This window comes from Ipomoea triloba, chromosome 5 (genome assembly GCF_003576645.1).
Source record: "Ipomoea triloba cultivar NCNSP0323 chromosome 5, ASM357664v1".
Taxonomy (NCBI): Eukaryota; Viridiplantae; Streptophyta; class Magnoliopsida; order Solanales; family Convolvulaceae; genus Ipomoea; species Ipomoea triloba.
In genome coordinates this window covers 26,018,878-26,037,876 of record NC_044920.1, presented here as the reverse complement: position 1 = coordinate 26,037,876, position 18,999 = coordinate 26,018,878, and the positions used below count along the sequence as shown (strand labels likewise).

At 34.9% G+C, this 18,999-nt stretch overlaps 3 protein-coding genes across 3 annotated transcripts; 1 reads left to right on the top strand and 2 right to left on the bottom strand.

The window, feature by feature from the left end:
• Positions 1 to 1,084: 1,084 nt before the first annotated feature.
• LOC116020758 (kinesin-like protein KIN-10C) lies at positions 1,085 to 6,098 on the top strand. The gene is made up of 17 exons (XM_031261276.1): positions 1,085 to 1,377; positions 1,938 to 2,100; positions 2,198 to 2,380; positions 2,694 to 2,883; positions 2,986 to 3,188; positions 3,308 to 3,525; positions 3,616 to 3,655; positions 4,008 to 4,103; positions 4,177 to 4,269; positions 4,352 to 4,420; positions 4,640 to 4,709; positions 4,788 to 5,071; positions 5,176 to 5,222; positions 5,372 to 5,393; positions 5,481 to 5,549; positions 5,654 to 5,692; positions 5,925 to 6,098. Exons 1-17 carry the CDS (start codon positions 1,166 to 1,168, stop codon positions 5,967 to 5,969), a joined length of 2,043 nt encoding a protein of 680 aa, XP_031117136.1. The 5' UTR covers positions 1,085 to 1,165; the 3' UTR covers positions 5,970 to 6,098.
• A 1,481-nt stretch (positions 6,099 to 7,579) lies between these two features.
• On the bottom strand, positions 7,580 to 10,188 carry LOC116021280 (RHOMBOID-like protein 8). Its single transcript, XM_031261906.1, has 6 exons — positions 9,757 to 10,188; positions 8,963 to 9,126; positions 8,703 to 8,866; positions 8,357 to 8,622; positions 8,143 to 8,269; positions 7,580 to 7,722 (listed from the first exon to the last, which is right to left on the bottom strand). The coding sequence occupies exons 1-6, from the start codon at positions 10,095 to 10,097 to the stop codon at positions 7,600 to 7,602; spliced, it is 1,185 nt and encodes a 394-aa protein (XP_031117766.1). The 5' UTR covers positions 10,098 to 10,188; the 3' UTR covers positions 7,580 to 7,599.
• A 4,870-nt stretch (positions 10,189 to 15,058) lies between these two features.
• On the bottom strand, positions 15,059 to 17,026 carry LOC116021131. The gene is made up of 2 exons (XM_031261741.1): positions 15,709 to 17,026; positions 15,059 to 15,286 (listed from the first exon to the last, which is right to left on the bottom strand). Exons 1-2 carry the CDS (start codon positions 16,901 to 16,903, stop codon positions 15,150 to 15,152), a joined length of 1,332 nt encoding a protein of 443 aa, XP_031117601.1. The 5' UTR covers positions 16,904 to 17,026; the 3' UTR covers positions 15,059 to 15,149.
• Between the last annotated feature and the right edge of the window lie 1,973 nt (positions 17,027 to 18,999).

The window sequence follows — 18,999 nt, the reverse complement described above, 5'->3', positions numbered from 1 at the left end:
AAGGTTATGATATGCCTTTTTAGTTGAGTTGGTGCTCTCGTTACATAAGGTCACTCTTGTGTGGTTTGTGAACTTTACATATGAATAGTATTTATCCAATACACACTATCAAGTAGTGATTACGAGTTTTCCTTATCATCCAAAAAATAAAATAAAATTATACGGAGTACCATCGTTATTTTTACTTATACTTACAAAATACTAGTACATATAACATGTTTCTTTTATTTATATAACTCGCGCCATTTTAAGTATGAAAACTTGATCACTCCTTTCGAGATAATTAAAAACACTCTTTTAGTATTCACACAAAAATTATAATCGTAACAGGTAGCATACAAAACGAATATAGAGTAGCTTAAATGTTTAATACATACTATAATTTATGCTTTATCATTCATTATCTACATTCTTTGTAAATATCAAAATTTTCAATTGAATCTCTTCTAGCCCTTATGCATTGATAATTAAAAAAATAAAAATAAATAAAAATCTAATGCGATTAACCAGAACCATTATATTACTTATGTGTTTACTAATTTTGCATTAATATGCTAAATTAAAAGTGTTATATGGAGTATATAATCCTAAATTTTAAATTTTACAAAGATTTAAATGTTTATCACTAAATATGAAGAAGGTATATTTCATTAACCATAAGAGGTCCCAGGAATAAAATCATGAAAATTTTAATATCGACCTTTTAATTTGTACTATTTTTAATTTTAATTTTGAAATATATTTTAAATTATTCAGTGAATTATTAAAATTGACATGTTTTTTAAATTGAGTATTAACATGACGATTAACCTTTCAAAATTGACATGCTAAGAAGCCAATTACAATTTTTTTTAAAAATTAGATGATCAATTATATTTTTGTATGTAATTTAGTAACTAATTTGCCCTTTTAGAAACTTCTTAATTCCAAACCAAAATTAAACATAATTTCTTATTATTATTATTTAAAAAAAAAAAAAAAAAAAACATTGTTTCCAAATCGCCTAGTAGGAGCGGGCACTGATTGAATTTGAAAACAAAATCGGCTAACGGCTACCCTTCTATATACACAACTTTCTCTCTGTTTTCCTCTACAGACTACATTCAATTTTCTCCATCGCAGATTCTTCAGAGCTGTTTCTTAATTTCAAGCTAGAGTTCCTCTCATGGCCTCCTCCACGCCAGATTTGAGCCGTCTCAAACTCAACCACGCCTCAAACCCGTCTCGAAAGGTGCGAATCGTCGGAAAAATCAGAGGTTTTACAGATCAAGAGTTAGGGTTTCTGAGCAACTCTAAGCCGTGGATCACTGTCAACAAATCTTCAGACGAAGATGCTTCTGGAAAAGTCACAATCTTGTTTGGAGACAAAGGAACCAGGTACTTTCGCTAATTACTCAACGTGAAATCGTAATTCAGTATTTTTACTTGACAATTTTATTTGTATTCCCTTGCATCTTGTTATTTGGCGTTGCAATCTTGCTTTGGGAATATGCTAACTCGGAATAGGTTTTATCGGGACAACTTGACGTTTTTGCTCTAGAAAATTGTCAGGTGATTTATCTGCTGGGCTATTATCGGCGTAATTATTGCCTAAATTTAGTGTTTGTAACATGTACTGGAGATAAGCGATTGCCCGGAATTTTTCTAGATTAAATTTGACAATAATGTGTTTAGTTGATCTGTTTTTGTCTCCATCAAATCTACATATCCTTGTTCTATTAGATTTCAATCCTTAGTGAACTGATTTTCTTTTGTCTTTCTTCTTTGAAGTTGATTTGATTTTCAAATTTAAAAGTAATATCTCAATTTATTGTGGCATGAATTTTTAGCTGAATTTCAATTGTTAGGTCATAATTTATTTTGGCATGATTTTTGAGCTGATTCTCAATTTTGAGGTCATGACTCATGAATGACTAAGACATTACTATTATTTGCAGCCGTAAAGACACCTTTGAACTAGATAATTGTTATGACCAAGGAGAGGATGAAACTGTATTCTCAAGAGAGATAAAGCCTGCTATCTCCGATGTCTTCACTGGTAGAGATGCTTCAATTATTGCATATGGAGCTAGAGGCAGTGGTAAAACTTATACAATTCAGGTGTGTGGGCTATTTAGCTCTGTCTAACCCTCCTTTAAATGAATTAACCTTTTAAATCTGCAAAATTGAATGTAGAAAGTTTTGGATGCTTTTGTAGGGTTTGGCAACTTCTGCAATTGGTGATATCCTTTCTAGAGTAGAGGATAATGGAAAGAGAGTGTCCATTTCTTTCTTTGAGGTGTTTCAAGAGCGTGCTTATGATCTTTTGGATCCAGACCAACGTGAAGTTCAAGTACTTGAAGATTCCCAAGGCAAAGTGAAACTCAAAGGACTTTCTCAGGCAAGCTTATGCAGTCTTTGAGATAAATGAATTATTTTTTTTTGAAAACAAACAACGCAAGCTTCATTAAATCAAAGACGAGATAAAGTCGGACGGGATAGCATCCCAAAATAAAGAATGTGCCTGTGAATAGGCAATAGAAGCAAGCGAGTGCGCACCTCGGTTCGCAGACCTCGGTACCACACTAATTGAAAAATGAGTAAAAGATGACAGAATAGCCTTTGAGGCATTTAATGAATTATTTATTTGAACAGAAAAGATTAATAATCACATTTGACATTTATGTTAATGTTGCTTTATTACTTCCTTATAGGTCTCAATAAAATCCTTATCAGAATTTCATGATATATATTTTGGTCGGGGCACATTATGCAAACAAGTGCAGAAGACATCAGTTGGAGTGCCAAGAAGGAGCCATAAGGGTTTGATAGTATATGTTTCATCTCCTGATGAAAACCAGATTGACAAACCTGTTGGTGTGATAAACTTTGTCGATTTAGCAGGTAATTCTTTTTTACTTCAGAAAGCGAAATATGTGCTCAGTTTTTTAATGTACTTATTGTCTGTTTCTGTTTCCTCATACGTAATGTAATGTTGTCTTTCAGGATATGAGGATTCCAGAAGTAGTATTAGAGACGGAGCAACACTTGCAGAGAGTACTAGAATAAACATGTCTCTGCATTCCATAATGAATGTTGTGTTTGCACTCAACACAAATAATCATGTCCCTTATAGAGAAAACAAACTTACTCGGATGCTAAAGGAGTCTCTTGGGGGAAACAATTACACGTTGATGCTTGCTTGCATGGTATGCATTTTTTACTGTCTTCTTTTTAGTTTTATCGTGTTATTACTACCTCCCATAAGTTTTAGTCACAAAATATGGTGACATGGTTAGTATTGCTAATTTGTGACATTTGTTTCTAGAACCCGATCTTTTGTCAAGACACTATCTACGCTGTAAGTTTGGCTTCAAGATCATGTGAAAACATCAAGATGGCAGTTCGAAACTCTACAACAAAATGTAGGAGTTCTACCAAACGGGACATACGACCACCCACTACCCCATCAAGTGTGAAAAAGCAAACTAACAGTGGTGTGCATGATTTTTCTTTAAAGAAATCCACTAGTGTGTGGAATGGGAGGTAGTGTTCGTTCCTTTTATTAATTGAAGTTGGTACAGTGTTGTATCTATCATATACTAAAATTATGTTCTTTTGTTTCCTATTTTGAAGGAAACTGTTTAGTGGGGGCAAAGTTACGGCTTCTAAGCAGGTATATATCAATTGTTAGATTATTGAAGTTAACTTTTGTTATACCTTGGATTGAGTCCCCCATCTCCTGACAATCATGATGAATTACCATTTTCTATTGTGTATGAAATATTTTTTGTACATTCCTTATCTTCAAATGTTTTGGTTGATTGTGACATTTGTATGCTTTACTTTTGAATGGTTGATGAATATTAGTTTTTCAATGCAGAAGAAATGTTTCTTTTTGTCCCTTTGGACTAGGGTAATGAGTGTAACCTATAAGTTGGAGTATTAATTGTAAATTAAATAAAAAGAAGTTATCACAAGGATCAGCAAGGACACATAACTGTTACTTGTTACTAATTGTATTGCAGACAGAGGTGCCATCGGATGATTCTTTAGCCACAAAGTCGTCTAAGCTTCTCCAAGACACTGGTTCCATCGTAGCATCATCTTCCTTGCACGAAAAGGTATTGGATACTATCTTTTGAAATGTCTTTTTGAATGAATTATATTGAACTTTTCATGCTGATTGTAATGCAGACAGAGGTCCCACCAAATGATTCTGTAGTCACAAAGTTTGAGCTTCAACATGACACTATTTCCACCATAACATCTTCCTTGCATGAAGAAGAGGTATTGGGCATTATCATTTGAAACACTCTTTTAACGAAGCGCATAACACAATAACAAATATCTTGTCTTGATTGTAATGCAGGCAGAGGTCCCTTTTGAACCTTTTCAGACAGACTCTATTTCCATGATAAAAACTTCCGTGAATGAAGAGGTATTGGATTTTATCACTTCAAGCATCCTTTTGAATGAACTTAAGCAAAAAATGAAAATATTAATTGAATGACGATAGAGTACATTAAAATGGTTTTTAGCACCTTTTCATCTTTGTTTGTTGGAGCAATTCTAATTTTATACCAGTTGCAAAGAAGCTATTTGGGAAAGTGTTGGGGTACAATTTATGTTTTTTTTTTTTTTTTTTTAAATTTCTCAGAATTTTCCTCAAGGCATGGAAATTACTTCAGGCAATCATGGTGAAGCAATAGGATTCACAAACGGAGAAGGTAGGTTATTTGTAATTTAGTTAACAAAGTCATTAGACCAAAATTTATTTATTTTTGGGTTATATGACCATATTACAGGTGGTGATATTGAAAAGGAGAACAAAGTTTATACCACAACCAAAGCTGGATCACCATTACTAAGTGAAAGATTGCGAGCATTAACAGATAATCTAAAACAGTTGCAGGCTTCTACTCCATTGGCCATAAAATTGCAAGAGGAGGGAAGCCAAGCAGTTCTCCTTCATACAGTGGAGCCTAAAACTCCAGTTATTGAAAATGGTTTTCGGGTTAGTGATAAATTGGATATCACCAAGTATAACAGTCCTTGGGAGGCATTTAGTGAGCGCAATTCTAGAGTAAAGGTATGCGTTTAGTTTAGTTTTTTTTTTAATACATTGTATTTATCCTATACATATATACTCTATAACCACATCATCTAATTACTTAGCACTTTTTTCTTTGGTAGGATTCCTTTGTTGGAGAATATCTCAAGTTTATGAATTCTGCTAGCAAGTGAGTGATATTTATTTTTATCCTTTTTTCTCTCTGCTCTCTACTATTTCCTTGCACTCCAATGCCAGTGGCAAATAGTAGCTTTGTACTTGGTTTACTTTTCATGCTCCTCTTCTTCTAATTTGCTACTTATTTCTTTTGATTTATAGGGAAGACTTGAAACGATTAAAGGTAATGAGACATTTTTATTTATTTATTTATTATTATTATTATTGTATTAATTCAGACGTTATTGAATTTTATTTTATAAATATTCAGGGCATAGGAGAAAAGAGAGCTCAGTACATTCTTGAACTCCGTGATAACTCTCCTGAGCATTTCAAAAAGGTAAGAACATGAAAATTTTAGAACGGATTATATTCCTTTAAATTATCATTTGTGGTATTTGTGTATGTTTCTGATCATTTTTTAATTATTATTTTGCGCTATAGCTTGAAGACTTGCAAGAGATTGGTCTCTCAGCAAAGCAGGTAACTTCATCATCACTTATTCAGTGTAAAATAATATTCACTTTTAAGATAGCAACTAGGAGATAAGATATGAAATGCCTTTATTTTGCTACTTGCATTTTACAAAATCTTTTTTAACTTTTTAAATTTACGGGAAAGCCCGTAACTAGTACTTGAAATTGCACTCACTCTAGGTTAAGTTCGCCTTGTGACTCTATTTATTAATCTTTTAACTTTCTTGCGTTGCTCACAGGTGAAGAGCATGGTGAAAACGATGGCTGGAGAACTCTTCTTTTAGGATGGTTCAATTGTAAGTTGACTAGAGCAACATCAGTTGCTGTTTTTCATGTTTATTAATGTTTAAATTGTTTGTTGTATCAAACTATCAGATTTGTTGAATGTTGATAGTGTTTTGTCTTTGTAAGCACTTTGTAGTGCTTTGGTGGTATAAATGCTTTATAGTGTATAGTCGAAATTATCTTTAATTTTTGCTATTACAAATTAAAAAGTTAAAAAATGTTTCATTTCTATCTATGCAATGCAGCGACAAATGTTAAATATCTAAATCTTTGAAAAATTACAATTATATATACTGCGTATAACATTTTAAATTAACCTATTAATGCCAAATTAGTAAACACATGAGTAATCTTAAATCTTAATAGTTCTGGACTTCTTTTTTTTTGAAAACCAAACAATAGTGGTATATTAAATCAAAGCCGCAATAGCGTCAGGAGGGAAAGAATACCAAAACAGAAACTGAGTTTGATGAAAGGCCAAAGAGGCCAGAACATGAGCACCTAGATTAGCAGCCCTAGGTACCAAACAAATAGAACAATGAATAAAAGACGACATAATAGCCTTTGAGGCTTCAATAGAAAATGCAATATAAGAGAACAACTCGTTGTGATTTGTTGAGAGCAAATGTTGAAGGTTTGCACAATCGGTATGGAGCACCACTTGAACAACACCGCGATTCTTCAGCCAAGAAAGGACTTCCTTACACGCCATGGATTCCGCCATAAGAGGTGAGAGGCAGCCATGTAATGGACCATTGAGCGCCGCAACAAAACCTCCACTGTTGGAGAGCAAAACTGCGCCAACAGTGGCCTTCTTTGTAGCGGGTATGAAGCTTGCGTCGAAATAACATCTGAAACCAGGTGCCGGTGTCATCTGTAGCGTCTGTGAAACTGTCGGGTGATCTCCAGGTGGTACAGGAGGCGAGTGCAGTGAATTCTTTTGGTTAACCGCATTAGATATTTTTGTTTTTTAATTTTATTTATCAATGTATAAGGACTAAAAGAGATTGAATTAAACAATTTCATATAAGATATGGACCTCTAATTTATTTTGATGATTACAAATAATGTAGCTAACGAATGATAAAGCATAAATTATATTAAGCTACTTTATATTCGTTTTGTTATGGTATTTGTTAAGAATGTTTGCAATACTACAAAAGAGTGTCTTTTTAATTACCCAAAAGGGATGACTGAATGAGTAGAATATAGTTTTTGTACTTTTTTTGATACGTTAAGTTTCTTAGCTTACGTTAGACTAATGTTAAGCTCTCAAAATCTCTTACTAAGGGTGTTGGAGGAAATAATTTTCATACTTAAAAAGTCACAAGTTCAATTCATAAAGATGGTCAAGGTTCCGAGTTTGTCTCTTGGTCTGGGCGGTCTATTGTCTTTTTTTATTTGAGCTGATCAACTATGGCCAAACCTAGGTTGACCTTTACCGGCTAAGATCACAAGACGGTGTTTAACCAACCCGTGTGGGTTTTCCTCATCACTAAAAAGATGGTATAATATTTTTGAATTGTTCAATCCTTGTACTGCATATTATCATATTTGTGAAGTATATATAGGAAAAACATTGATGTAATGTTTTTGAATTGGTCAGTTTTGTGTAATGCATATTACCATCTAAGAGCATATGAGACTGCACAAGTCCTCCATCCTTCCCGGAGAGATGTCAGTGTAGGGAAGAACTCTGTAATTTCCATTGTCTGTGCAAGTCAAGGTCAACTGGTCTGAGTAGATCATGGCCTGCAAAAACGCACAGTTTTGAATTAGTAGCAGGTAAGCAAGCAGTGGAAAATCACATTAAATTTGGCTGGGATCATACTGTCAGTCCAAATGATCTCAAATTCAACAACAGATAAGTGCAGTTGCAGGAATAAGGCAAGAATTTTGATTCATGCTAATTAGTTAACTAAAAGTCATGCCAATCTCCTCATAAATCCATCTCCCTTCCTTGACCATGCACAATGCAAGAATCTTGCATACTCTAACCTTCTATGAAACATAATACTGCAAATTTCTGCAGCAGCAAAATTTGTCACCATTATCTTGATTTGTTTTTCATTATGGATACTAATGTGCAAGGTCAGAACGGGATACGTTTAATTTTTTTCATTTTTAGTCGTTACATATCCACAATTACTAAGTTCCAAACAAATACAATACCTCGCAGTGCTTCGCTTTGTCTGCACAGATCCACCATTTGGATGGAATGCAATCTATGCATTGACACCAGCTACAATACTTGCTCACATTTGTGCCACGCAGAACTGCTATAGAAACTCCTGCAAATCTGCATTTCAGGACAATGCTTTTAAGTTCTAATTGAAGGCTGGCTACACAAGTGAATTGGACCTGAAATAGAGTAACATGAACTCACATAAACACGAGGATGGCAAGAGAAACACCCCTCAGAACTGGCCTATCCCACTTCTGCTTCTTTTGAACTTTGTGCTTGAGATCATACTCAAATAAACCTCCTTTCTTTTGAGCGATACGGTCAAGTTGAGGTTCGAATAGTAGCACAAACCCAATAAGGAATCCTGATATAAATCCTCCAACATTGGAAATGTTGTTGATGTATGGTACCAGGCCGAGGATGAGATTAATCATCAAGATGATTAAAAATAGCAGAATAGCTGCAAGCTGCAATCACAAGGAGAGATCAAATTCCTTTCCACACAGCAAAAATGAAAAGGAAAATCTTTAGGAGAAGAACCAAATACCTTTTTAGTGTAATGTTTCCAATACCTAATGAGCCCAGACAGCATCATACCAAGCAATCCAAATAATGCACTGGATGAAGTAACTGATGAGTTATCTGTAACAAAGAGTGCAGCCAGCAAGGTAGCAGTAACACCTGAGAGTATGTAGGTAACTCCAATCCTTACTGCAGAACAAGATGGGATAAACATTAACATAACACATTGGAAACAATTATGTAGCCCTTCTAATACATGGATAATAATAAGACAGAAATGATTACGTGATCCGAACTCTTGCTCCAAGTGAATTCCAACAAAGACTACACTGCACAAGTTGATGATAATGTGGACAAGCCCAGCATGCAACCATGGACTTGTTAAAACACGCCAGAACTGGTGATGATCAGTGAATAATGTCTGCCGAATAGCGCCAACATTATCCAGTCTGTAAAAAAAATTAATTTGACATCTATGATATGCAACAGTTTTAATATTCGAATGCATGCCAACAGTTGTTACCTCCATTAATGCTAATCTGGCTAACAGAAATTAGGAAGGAGACAATGCAAGTCACTAATCATTTCTTTAAATAAAAGTCATATAGAATGTGCCCAAATGATTGCTCAATTTAAATGTTTCACTCATACATGAATCTCAAGACTTAGCATGCTTCACTTCATTTTGATTCCCAAGCAATGGCTTAGACTGGAATGGTGCCCCAACAAAATAAATTAGCTAATCCAACAAACAGGTTAGAAATTCATAGTTTCATTGAGAATCACAAAGTTTCAAAAACAAAATTCCATGACAACACATTATCAAGAAAATTGAAACTATGAATTTCTAACCTATATGAAGCAAACATGAATAACCTGAAGGAAATTGCAAAGACCTTAGAATTAGAAGAATCTCACAAAAACTTTAGGTATCAAGTAATAAGAATTTTACATTAAAAAATACAATTGCAAACAAAAATCAAAGTGAATAATCTAGATAAAATCTTGAAGTAAATTCAATCAAACACCTTGTAATCAAAACGATTCAAATCCAGTGATTGTAACAGAGAAGCACTTACGCAGACGCAGAGGGCCCAAGCAAGGGATTCTCAGCGAGGGGCTGAAAGGATAACCTTCCGAGCGGTTTGATGGCGCAGTCTCCGTGAGAGTTGTGCCAGCAGTCGTTGACGATCATGGTGGCGGCGAAGACGACCAGGTGGATGATCACGAAAAGAGAGATGATCCACGAGTTCTCGCTCCTCTGTGACGTCGGCCTGAACAACGGGAACTCCACTCTCTGCTCTTCGATTAGATCCTCTCCGTCAACGGACAACCGCGATACGGCCAGCTGCGATGGCAATGGCAGTTGATTGACGTGTATTTTGGTATCGTCTTTTGCGGTCTCCTCCGCCGCCGCCATTGTTTGTTACGTTTTCTGGAGACACAGCGAGAAAGTGAGGTAGAGGTGAGAAACAATGGCGGGAGGGAGATTCTCCGGTTTTGGAGCCTCTCTCTTGACGGTTGGATTTGGCGGGGAATTTTGTAAACTGTGTTTGGGAATTGGGAGCAAGATGTGATATTCAAGGAAAATAGAGAAACAATAAAATAAAATTTAAATTTTGCAAAATGAAAATGCTATTTGTACCAAATAGTTTAGCTGGTGAAAAGCATAATTAAAAAAAAAATATTTATTCTCAAAAAAAAAAAAAAAAAAATTTACTCAAACACCTTGTTACCTAGATTTTCTTCAATTAATAAAGATCATTCGTTGTTCACTTAATCGACAGTGGTAAATAACTACTAAAAATGAATGACCATAGTCCTTTTTTTTTTTTGGCACCATAGTCCCTTTTTTTAGAGGAAGAAAAAACTTTTTATTTGTCTTGATTCGTTACGATTTTTTAGGTAACAAAAAAAAATGCAGTTCAATTGAGTCGTGCAATATCTGGGCAGACACATGTCTACTTTTACTAACAATTTTTTTGGGTCTCTTGACTATCATAGCTGGAGTACATCTTCGTAGTGAGTATTTCGTAGAAGCCTTTGCTAGGTAGAATCGATTGAAACTTTGGATTGTGTTGTAAGGGTTCACGCGATAAATAGAAGAAATGGAGAGGGCGAGAAAACGTGAGAAGAAGAATCGATTGAAGCTTGTATTGTCTTATTAGGGTTTACTTGAGAAATAGAAGAAATTGAGAAGAAGAATGGGAGATGAAGACAGTAAGAATAATAAGAAACAGAGAATAACCGGGAGGAAGAAAGGGAAAAGAAGAAAAATAAAAGAGGCAAATAAAATATATTTGAAAGGACCAAAATACCTTTCTAATTACATCACACTATTTTTCTGTTAGAATTCATGCAATGTGTACGTTGCCGGAAAATAGAGAAACAATAAAATAAATTTTAAAATTTGCAAAATGCAAATGCTATTTGTACCAAATAGTTTAGCTGGTGAAAAGCATAATTTTTTTTAAAAAAAAAAAAATTACTCAAACACCCTTGTTACCTAGATTTTTTTAATTAATAAAGATTAATAATTCGTTATTCACTTAATCGACAATTGTTAATAACTACTTAAAAATGAATGATCATAGTCCTTTTTTTTTTTTAATGAAGAAGAAAAAATTCTTCATTTGTCTTGATTCGTTACAATTTTTGAGGTAACAAAAAAAATGTAGTGCAATTGAGTCGTGCAATGTCTGAGCGGGCACGTGTCTACTTTTACTAACAATTTTTTTTTGGTCATTTGACTATCATAGTTGAAGCACATCTTCGTAGTGAGTATTTCGTAGCTAGAAGCCTTTGCTAGGTAGAATCGATTGAAACTTTGGATTGTGTTGTAAGGGTTCACGCGAGAAATAAAAGAAATGGGGAGGCCGAGAGAACGTGAGAGAAAGAACCGATTGAAGCTTGTATTGTCTTACTAGGGTTTACTTGAGAAATAGAAGAAATTGAGAAGAAGAATGGGAGTTGGAGATGAAGATAGTGAGAATAATAAGACACGGAGAATAACGGGGGAGGAAGACAGGGAAAAAAAAAAAAAGAGGCAAATAAAATATATTTGAAAGGACCAAAATACCTTTCTAATTACAACACACTATTTTTTTGTTAGAATTCATGCAATGTGTGGCCGGAAAATAGAGAAACAACAAAATAAATTTTAAAATTTGCAAAATGCAAATGTTATTTGTACGGAATAGTTTAGCTGGTGAAAAGTAGTAATTTTATTTAAAAAAATATTTACTCAAACACCCTTGTTACCTAGATTTTTCATTTAATAAACATCAATAATTTGTTATTCACTTAATCGGCAATTGTTTTTTTTTTTTTTTTTTTTGAAATGAATCGACAATTGTTAATAACTATAAAAATGAATGATCATAGTCCTTTTTTTTTTTTTTAATGAAGAAGAAAAAACTCTTCATTTATCTTGATTCCTTACGATTTTTGAGGTAACAAAAAAAATGCAGTGCAATATAATTGAGTCGTGCAATATCTGAGCGGGCATGTGTCTACTTTTATTGACATTTTTTCTGGGTCCCTTGACTATCATAGCTGAAACATATCTTCCTAGTGAGTATTTCGTATAAGTCCTTACTAGGTAGAATCGATTGAAACTTTGGATTGTGTTATAAGGGTTCACGCGGAAAATAGAAGAAATGGAGAGGCCGAGAAAACGTGGGAGGAAGAATCGATTGAAGCTTGTATTGTCTTATTAGGGTTTACCTAAGAAATAGAAGAAATTGAGAAGAAGAATGGGAGATGAAGACAATGAGAATAATAAGAAACGGAGAATAACGGGGAGGAAGAAAGGAAAAAAAAATAAAAATAAAAGAGGCAAATAAAACATATTTCAAAGGACCAAAATACCCTTCTAATTACAACACATTATTTTTTCGGTTAGAATTTAAGCAATGTGTGGCCGGAAAATTAGATTGGGGGACCAAATCTGATACTAATTAGAAAGTCATACACCTAATTAGAAAAAAAAAATAATAGTGCTTAATTTTTTCAAATTGGCGAGTACTCAAAATATAAGTGTTAGATTTAGATTCCAAAAGCCATCCAATTTATGCCATTGTTAGCTTCCCTATATGCTCTCCAATAAAACATCATTTAAAAATGTGACAAGCAATTCAAGTATTTTAGAGATAATGAACACTAGATAAAGATTTACTTCAAATGCAATGAACAACAAAGACAATAAACACTAGTCATTAGTGTGATAAGCTTTTTACACTTTGATCCCATAAATATTATCATTAACAACTTTGATCAACGACTTTTAAAACTTGCAGAATTGATCCATGACTATTATTTTCTTAACGAATTTCGTCCTTTCAGGAGTTTTTTTGTTCAACTTTAACTAAACTTTTTTCGTTTATAGCATGGATAAAATAATATTTTCTCTCTATCACTACTAATGACCTATTTCCCTCATCTTTCTCAATAGATGTTCTTGTCCATCGATTTCCATCTTCTCTCATATTCTTCCGCGCGGTCCTATTGCCATCTTTATTCATCTTCTTCAAATAATCAAGGTTTATTTTGAAGGTAAACATAATGGCTAGGTAATATGCCTCCTCAAATTCCCAAAGAGAGAGTAGCGATTATGGTGATGCAACTCTAATGGCAGAATGAAAATGCGAAAATCAATTGAAGGTGATCACTTCATGGACAAATGAAAACCTTATGCGAAGATTTTAGGTATATCTAGACAATGGAGTAGGTTAATTTAGCTGATTTCACTTTGAATTTTTAATAAAATTGATTTTTTTTTTTGAAATTGATATTCCAATTGTAGAGTAGAGGATGTGGGTTCATACAATGCTTCAACCCTCCTATATGTAAAGATCAAAGAAGATTATTCCAAAGTTGCTTAAGAGATTGAATAAACAAAATGAAAAGTTGAAGTTATTGCAAATGAGGCTCAGATTGGCTGGGAATGGTGCAAGAAAAGTGGATAAGTCTTGGTTTAAGAGTTGGCAATTCAAAGTTGTACTGTTGGTAATTATAGTTGTTCTTAGTGTTAGGTTGTACTGTTGGTAATTATAGTTGTTCTTAGTGTTAGGTTATTGAGTAGTGGTATGAATGGATCATCTAATTGTAAACCTTTGAATCAATTGATGTGAGGAAATGAAAGAAAAAATCTTTTGCAATAGATGTGTATTTTAATCTATGTACTGTAATATATTTCGCATTCAATGAAATGGATTTCTTCTTGGCTTGGCAAAAAAACTTCCTTCAAAAATAGAAAAAAAAAAAAAAAAAAAAAAAAAACATTGCACATAAAAACCATATTCTGTATTGACCGAAAGATATTGATATCACCAATACATAATTACCATAGTTTGCTATGCACTACATGATGTGCTCCTTGCTTCATGGCTAAAAGACAGGCAAAAAAGGAAATGCAGCTAAATTTTCACATGTATACAACCAATTAACCAAAGCACCATTTGCTAGCTATGAGTAGTAATCACACAATCATTGGCTTAAACTTCACTTGCTACTAAAGTGAACATATTGATAAAACCTTTCCCCAGGAAGATTGGAGGAGTTCAAGTCTGCTGGGAAGATAAAAAAAAGTGTCTAATTCCATGAAGGATAATAAGCTTTAACATCCTTTAAAGGATATAGTAAGTGTGTGCATTACATTTGCATGAATCCACAAAATCAGATTTTTCCAAACATCTTTCTAAAGGTGATAAATACTTTAATATGCTTTAAGAAAATTGCTCATATTTTCCCAAACAGTATAAATCAAAGAAAGATTTTGGACTTCAAATAGGATAGTTTAACTTGGTAAATGTAGTCTGACAAGTTCTTTTGAAAACAGCCATTAAAAGCAAACAAATTATGAGAGGATACTTTTGTTAGACAGCCCATAGAGTGCCAATGCTTACAGAACTTCCAATTACTAACATCTGTAAATAAAAGAACAATAAACAGTACGTACACAAGCTTCAAATCAAAAAGTAGATTTTTTTTACCCTCGTCCCTCTTGCCACCTGCAATTCATCTTATTGTGGCTATAAAAATTTCAAGATCAGGTTTCACTGAAACAGTGCATTATAGGGAGTTCACACTGCACACTAAAATAATGGCACTAGTGAGTTAGAAAGGAATAAAAATTTTCCCTCTTTGTCAATTAACCTGCTCAAGTAATAAAAGGTCAACCCTTGGGGATGCCTAGGATCAAATATGGACAGTGTGAATGCAGAAGTGCAGTCCAGACATTTTTATATTTAGTGCAACATGCACTAGTGAAAAAAATGAGCACTAGCCCAATAGTAGTTCAGTCGCTCCTCAGGTGGTAGATTGAGGGGCAAGGACTCAGGATTGAGCATGGCAGTCAAAGTGTTAGAGTAACACCCACAGTATTAATATGCAAAATTTATATATTTAGAAACTACACTAAAAGTATTATTATTAAACACAAGATTTCAAATTTAAAAATAAGTAAAAAATACTAAAGAAAATAAACAAATAAGAAAGAATTGTGTTGACCAATTAATACTAGGTAGGACCGATAAAATGTGACAAAGAGAGTATATATATCTCTGTCTTTCACCTTTTTGCTATGAATCCCAATAGCATTTTCATTATCTGCAATTATAACATGTAAATATATTAGGATCCGAAGAAAAAGAATATCCAAATTCAACATTATTGATTTCAACTATAATCCAAAGAAAATGTGCTAGCCACTGAGCAGGCTATACAAATTTTGTATATATATATATATATATATATATCAATCACAAGGGAACTAGAATGGGAAAAATAGTTAGAATTTCCTAGAAAGATATTGGTCTTGTTTGGTAAAATAGTTAGCCTATCAGTTAATTTTGATTCTTTTGACCACTATTAGTAGCCAATTATATGAAAGTGAAACTTTTTAACTTTAGTTTGATAACATCATTGTTAACTTAGGTCATAGATAAAGATGTTGACATAATCATATTGAACTGAACCAATACTATGTATAAGTTATATTGTAATCACAGAAAAAAAAAAAAAAAACTTACTTTGAATTGTGCCGGCAGTTAGTGGTGGTACTGGTGTTGGCCACCCCTGATCACTAATCCAATGGACAATCCCATTAGCAACCGACCACCCAGAATTGGTCCAATAAAAAACAATTCTATCTGGGTAGCAAAATCCTGTCTCTCTAATTTCAGGATCAAGATTAACTATAGGATCAAGATGAGGAAGATGATCAGGTTCATCCCGGACTGGGAGGACAGGGAGACGGGGAATTGCTGTACAGTTAATCTTGTGCACCAAACTCCACTCCCCCATGTTGTAGTCCTCCAACTCCCATATATGTAATAAGAAAGACCAAACATGAGTTAGACGAAGACGATCCTGAAATAGTCCAATGGTTTGAAAGCGATCCTCGATCCCAATCGGGGTATCAATTACACGGCAAAATCTTCTGGGACAATTATAGGGATCATACACCAGAATAAAGCCAGAAATCAGCCAATGTAGCATCCCTTTATAGGAGACAAGAGTTGGAGAAGAACGGACCGTAAAGCTTACGGCCCGCGGTGATGAAACCACAACACTTTTCCATTCACCTTCCTCAGACGAGAAGAGTTGAACTATGAATTCGGACTGTGGTTGGATTGAAGTAACTGGAAGAGCAACACAAATTCGAACCACCATAAAATTATTATTATTGTGACCTAAAACACATTGGCTGCTGCTGCTGCAAAGGGAACAGGGCGCGGGAACGCAAAGGAAGCCAACGGAAAATGAGACGGATTGTAATTGGAATTGGGGGCTAGGAGGAAGAGCAACCCACTGCTTGGTTAGCAGATTACAGACGTAATAGAATATGGGTTGGAACAGGCAGGAGGGCGAAGTCCGGGTGGAGCATAGAATTAAATCACCACACGAACCCATCAATCTAATGCTGCTTTGGGGACAGGGAAGGAAACTGAAATCGGGCCTGTGGAAATCGCCGGGCAAATCATGGTATCCCCAGCGAACCATCAACAAACGGCGTTCAAATCCAGATTGGAATATAAAGCAGCCAGACGATGAGGGATGAATTGGGTCATGGCGGCGGTGATTGAAAACAGTAATAAAATAGTGAGAAGAGATTAGAGAACACCAGCTCTTGCATACCAATTTCAATTGGATAACTGCTCTGCTGCTGGGGAGCCGAGCCAGGATTTCAACTAACAAATCCGAGGGAGGATCTGAGAATTCCATCTTCAGCGTCCTCACGGCGATCGGCTGCGTTCGATCTGTGTGATAGGAAAGAGACAATATAACTCTGAAACCGATCAAAACGGCATCACTGCCTCAACCTGTTGAGTTGTTATATGGTAGAGAGGGGAAAGTCGAGAATTTATATGGTAGAAAAATCATTCCCATGTTTAGTATAATTCTAGAGGTATGAAAAGTTTAGAATAATTGGGAATATTGGGGTTCTCTCTCTAGGTTACCTTAGAAAGTTCTCTCCCGACAAAAATGTAAATGCATGATATTCTATTGACAAAAATGTGAACGAATCTAATAATTGACAAAAATGTGAAAATCTCTGTTTTACAAATGCGTTCATTGTCATAACTGGTCAAACACAAAACGCAAGTGGGACTTGCGTTACTTTTTTTTGGGCTCTCCTTGGTCGCCGGCTTCTCCAGCAAAGGAAGAACCATCGACCAGGTTTGGTCGATGGTTCCTCCTTCGCTGGAAAAGCCAACGATGGTTGCTGGCTTCTCCTTTGTCGGAGAAGCCGACGACGATATATATGGTCGCCTGAGAGATTAAAAAAAAAAAATTAACGCAAGTCCCACTTGCATTTTGTGTTTGACTAGTTCTGACAATGAACGCATTTGGGAACAGAGTTTTTCACATTTTTGTCAATTATTAAATTCGTTCACATTTTGTCAATAGAATGTCATGCATTCACATTTTTGTCATTTGCCCATTCTCTCCCTAGTCTATCTCTAGGGTTTTGTTTCTCTTTTTGCTTTTCGTTTCCTTTTCCGCCTCCTGTCTCGCTTGTTTGTCTAAAAGATCGATTTTCGGTTTCACTGTCGTCATGGATATTGGTGTCTTGGAGTTGGGAACGTCTGTGTTATCATTGGAAGAGGAAGATACGGGTGGTCTTGACGCCCCAGTACAAGACTAGGCCACTAGCAGCAGCATCATGTACTATGAAGAGTATGAACTTGTTCGTCATTTCCTAACAGTTCGTCCCATCAAGGTCGAGCATATGCAACAAGTTATGGCGTCAGTGTGGATGCCTGTTATGGGTGTTTAGATTGTGCCTCTTGAGAATGACCTATTTGTGTTTCAGTTTCCGCACCGGCGAGATATGCAGAGAATCCTCGATGAAGGACCATGGTCTTTCGAAAATAACACCCTAGTGTGTAAGCTTGCCCCTCCGAATGTGCGACCAGAGCAAGTACAGTTGGACTCGATTGATTATTGGGTTCAGATCCATGATCTGTCTACTATGTTTGCTATTGGGGATTTTATTGAGCAGATCATAAACTATGTGGGAACCTTTTAAGTCTGCTGATCCCAACAACTTCGGAGGCACATGGAGGAGTTATATCCACATTAGGGTTATTGTGCGCCTGAATGAGCCTTTGAAGTGTCAACTAGCACTATTTGCAGGTTGCCTTCAAGCTAAAGGTCAACTACTTGATGATTGAATTTTTCAAACTGATTTGACAAGTTGATGTGGCTTCCACATATTTTTTAAAAAGATAATATTTTATATTAAATTTAATTTTTGATTAATAATAATAATCATAAATTAAAATTAAAAAAAAAATCTTCTAAATTTTATTAGTGCCAATCGTCATATATCCTCGCCGATTGACCACTGTCTACAGCTCGTACACCGGAAAGAAGGCCACAGTTACAGACTTACAGTGCATGTCTCTCTCACCTCTATATCTGTGTCGTCCATTCCCTTCATCATCATTTGCAATGTTACATGCTTCCCAACAGGGACGGAGCCAGGATTATATGTTGAGGGGGGCCGATCGCAATATAAGGATGAACAATTAAATACATTATTATTATTCATTTAATATATACCAAAATAGAATTTTTTACATTTTTAGTCTCAGGACTATAGTGTCACTTGCAAGATTAGTCCACGACTTTCAAACTCTACAATTTTAGTCTACGACTATTGTTTTTGTTGTAAAAATGGTCATTTTTCAGTCAACTAGTCGCCAATTTTAGTTGGCCTATTGTTTTTGTGGTGTATATTTGCATGTCTAGTGGAGGAGATCAGAAGAGAATTAGGAAACTCTCTGGGAACTAGTGTGTGCATTACATTTGCA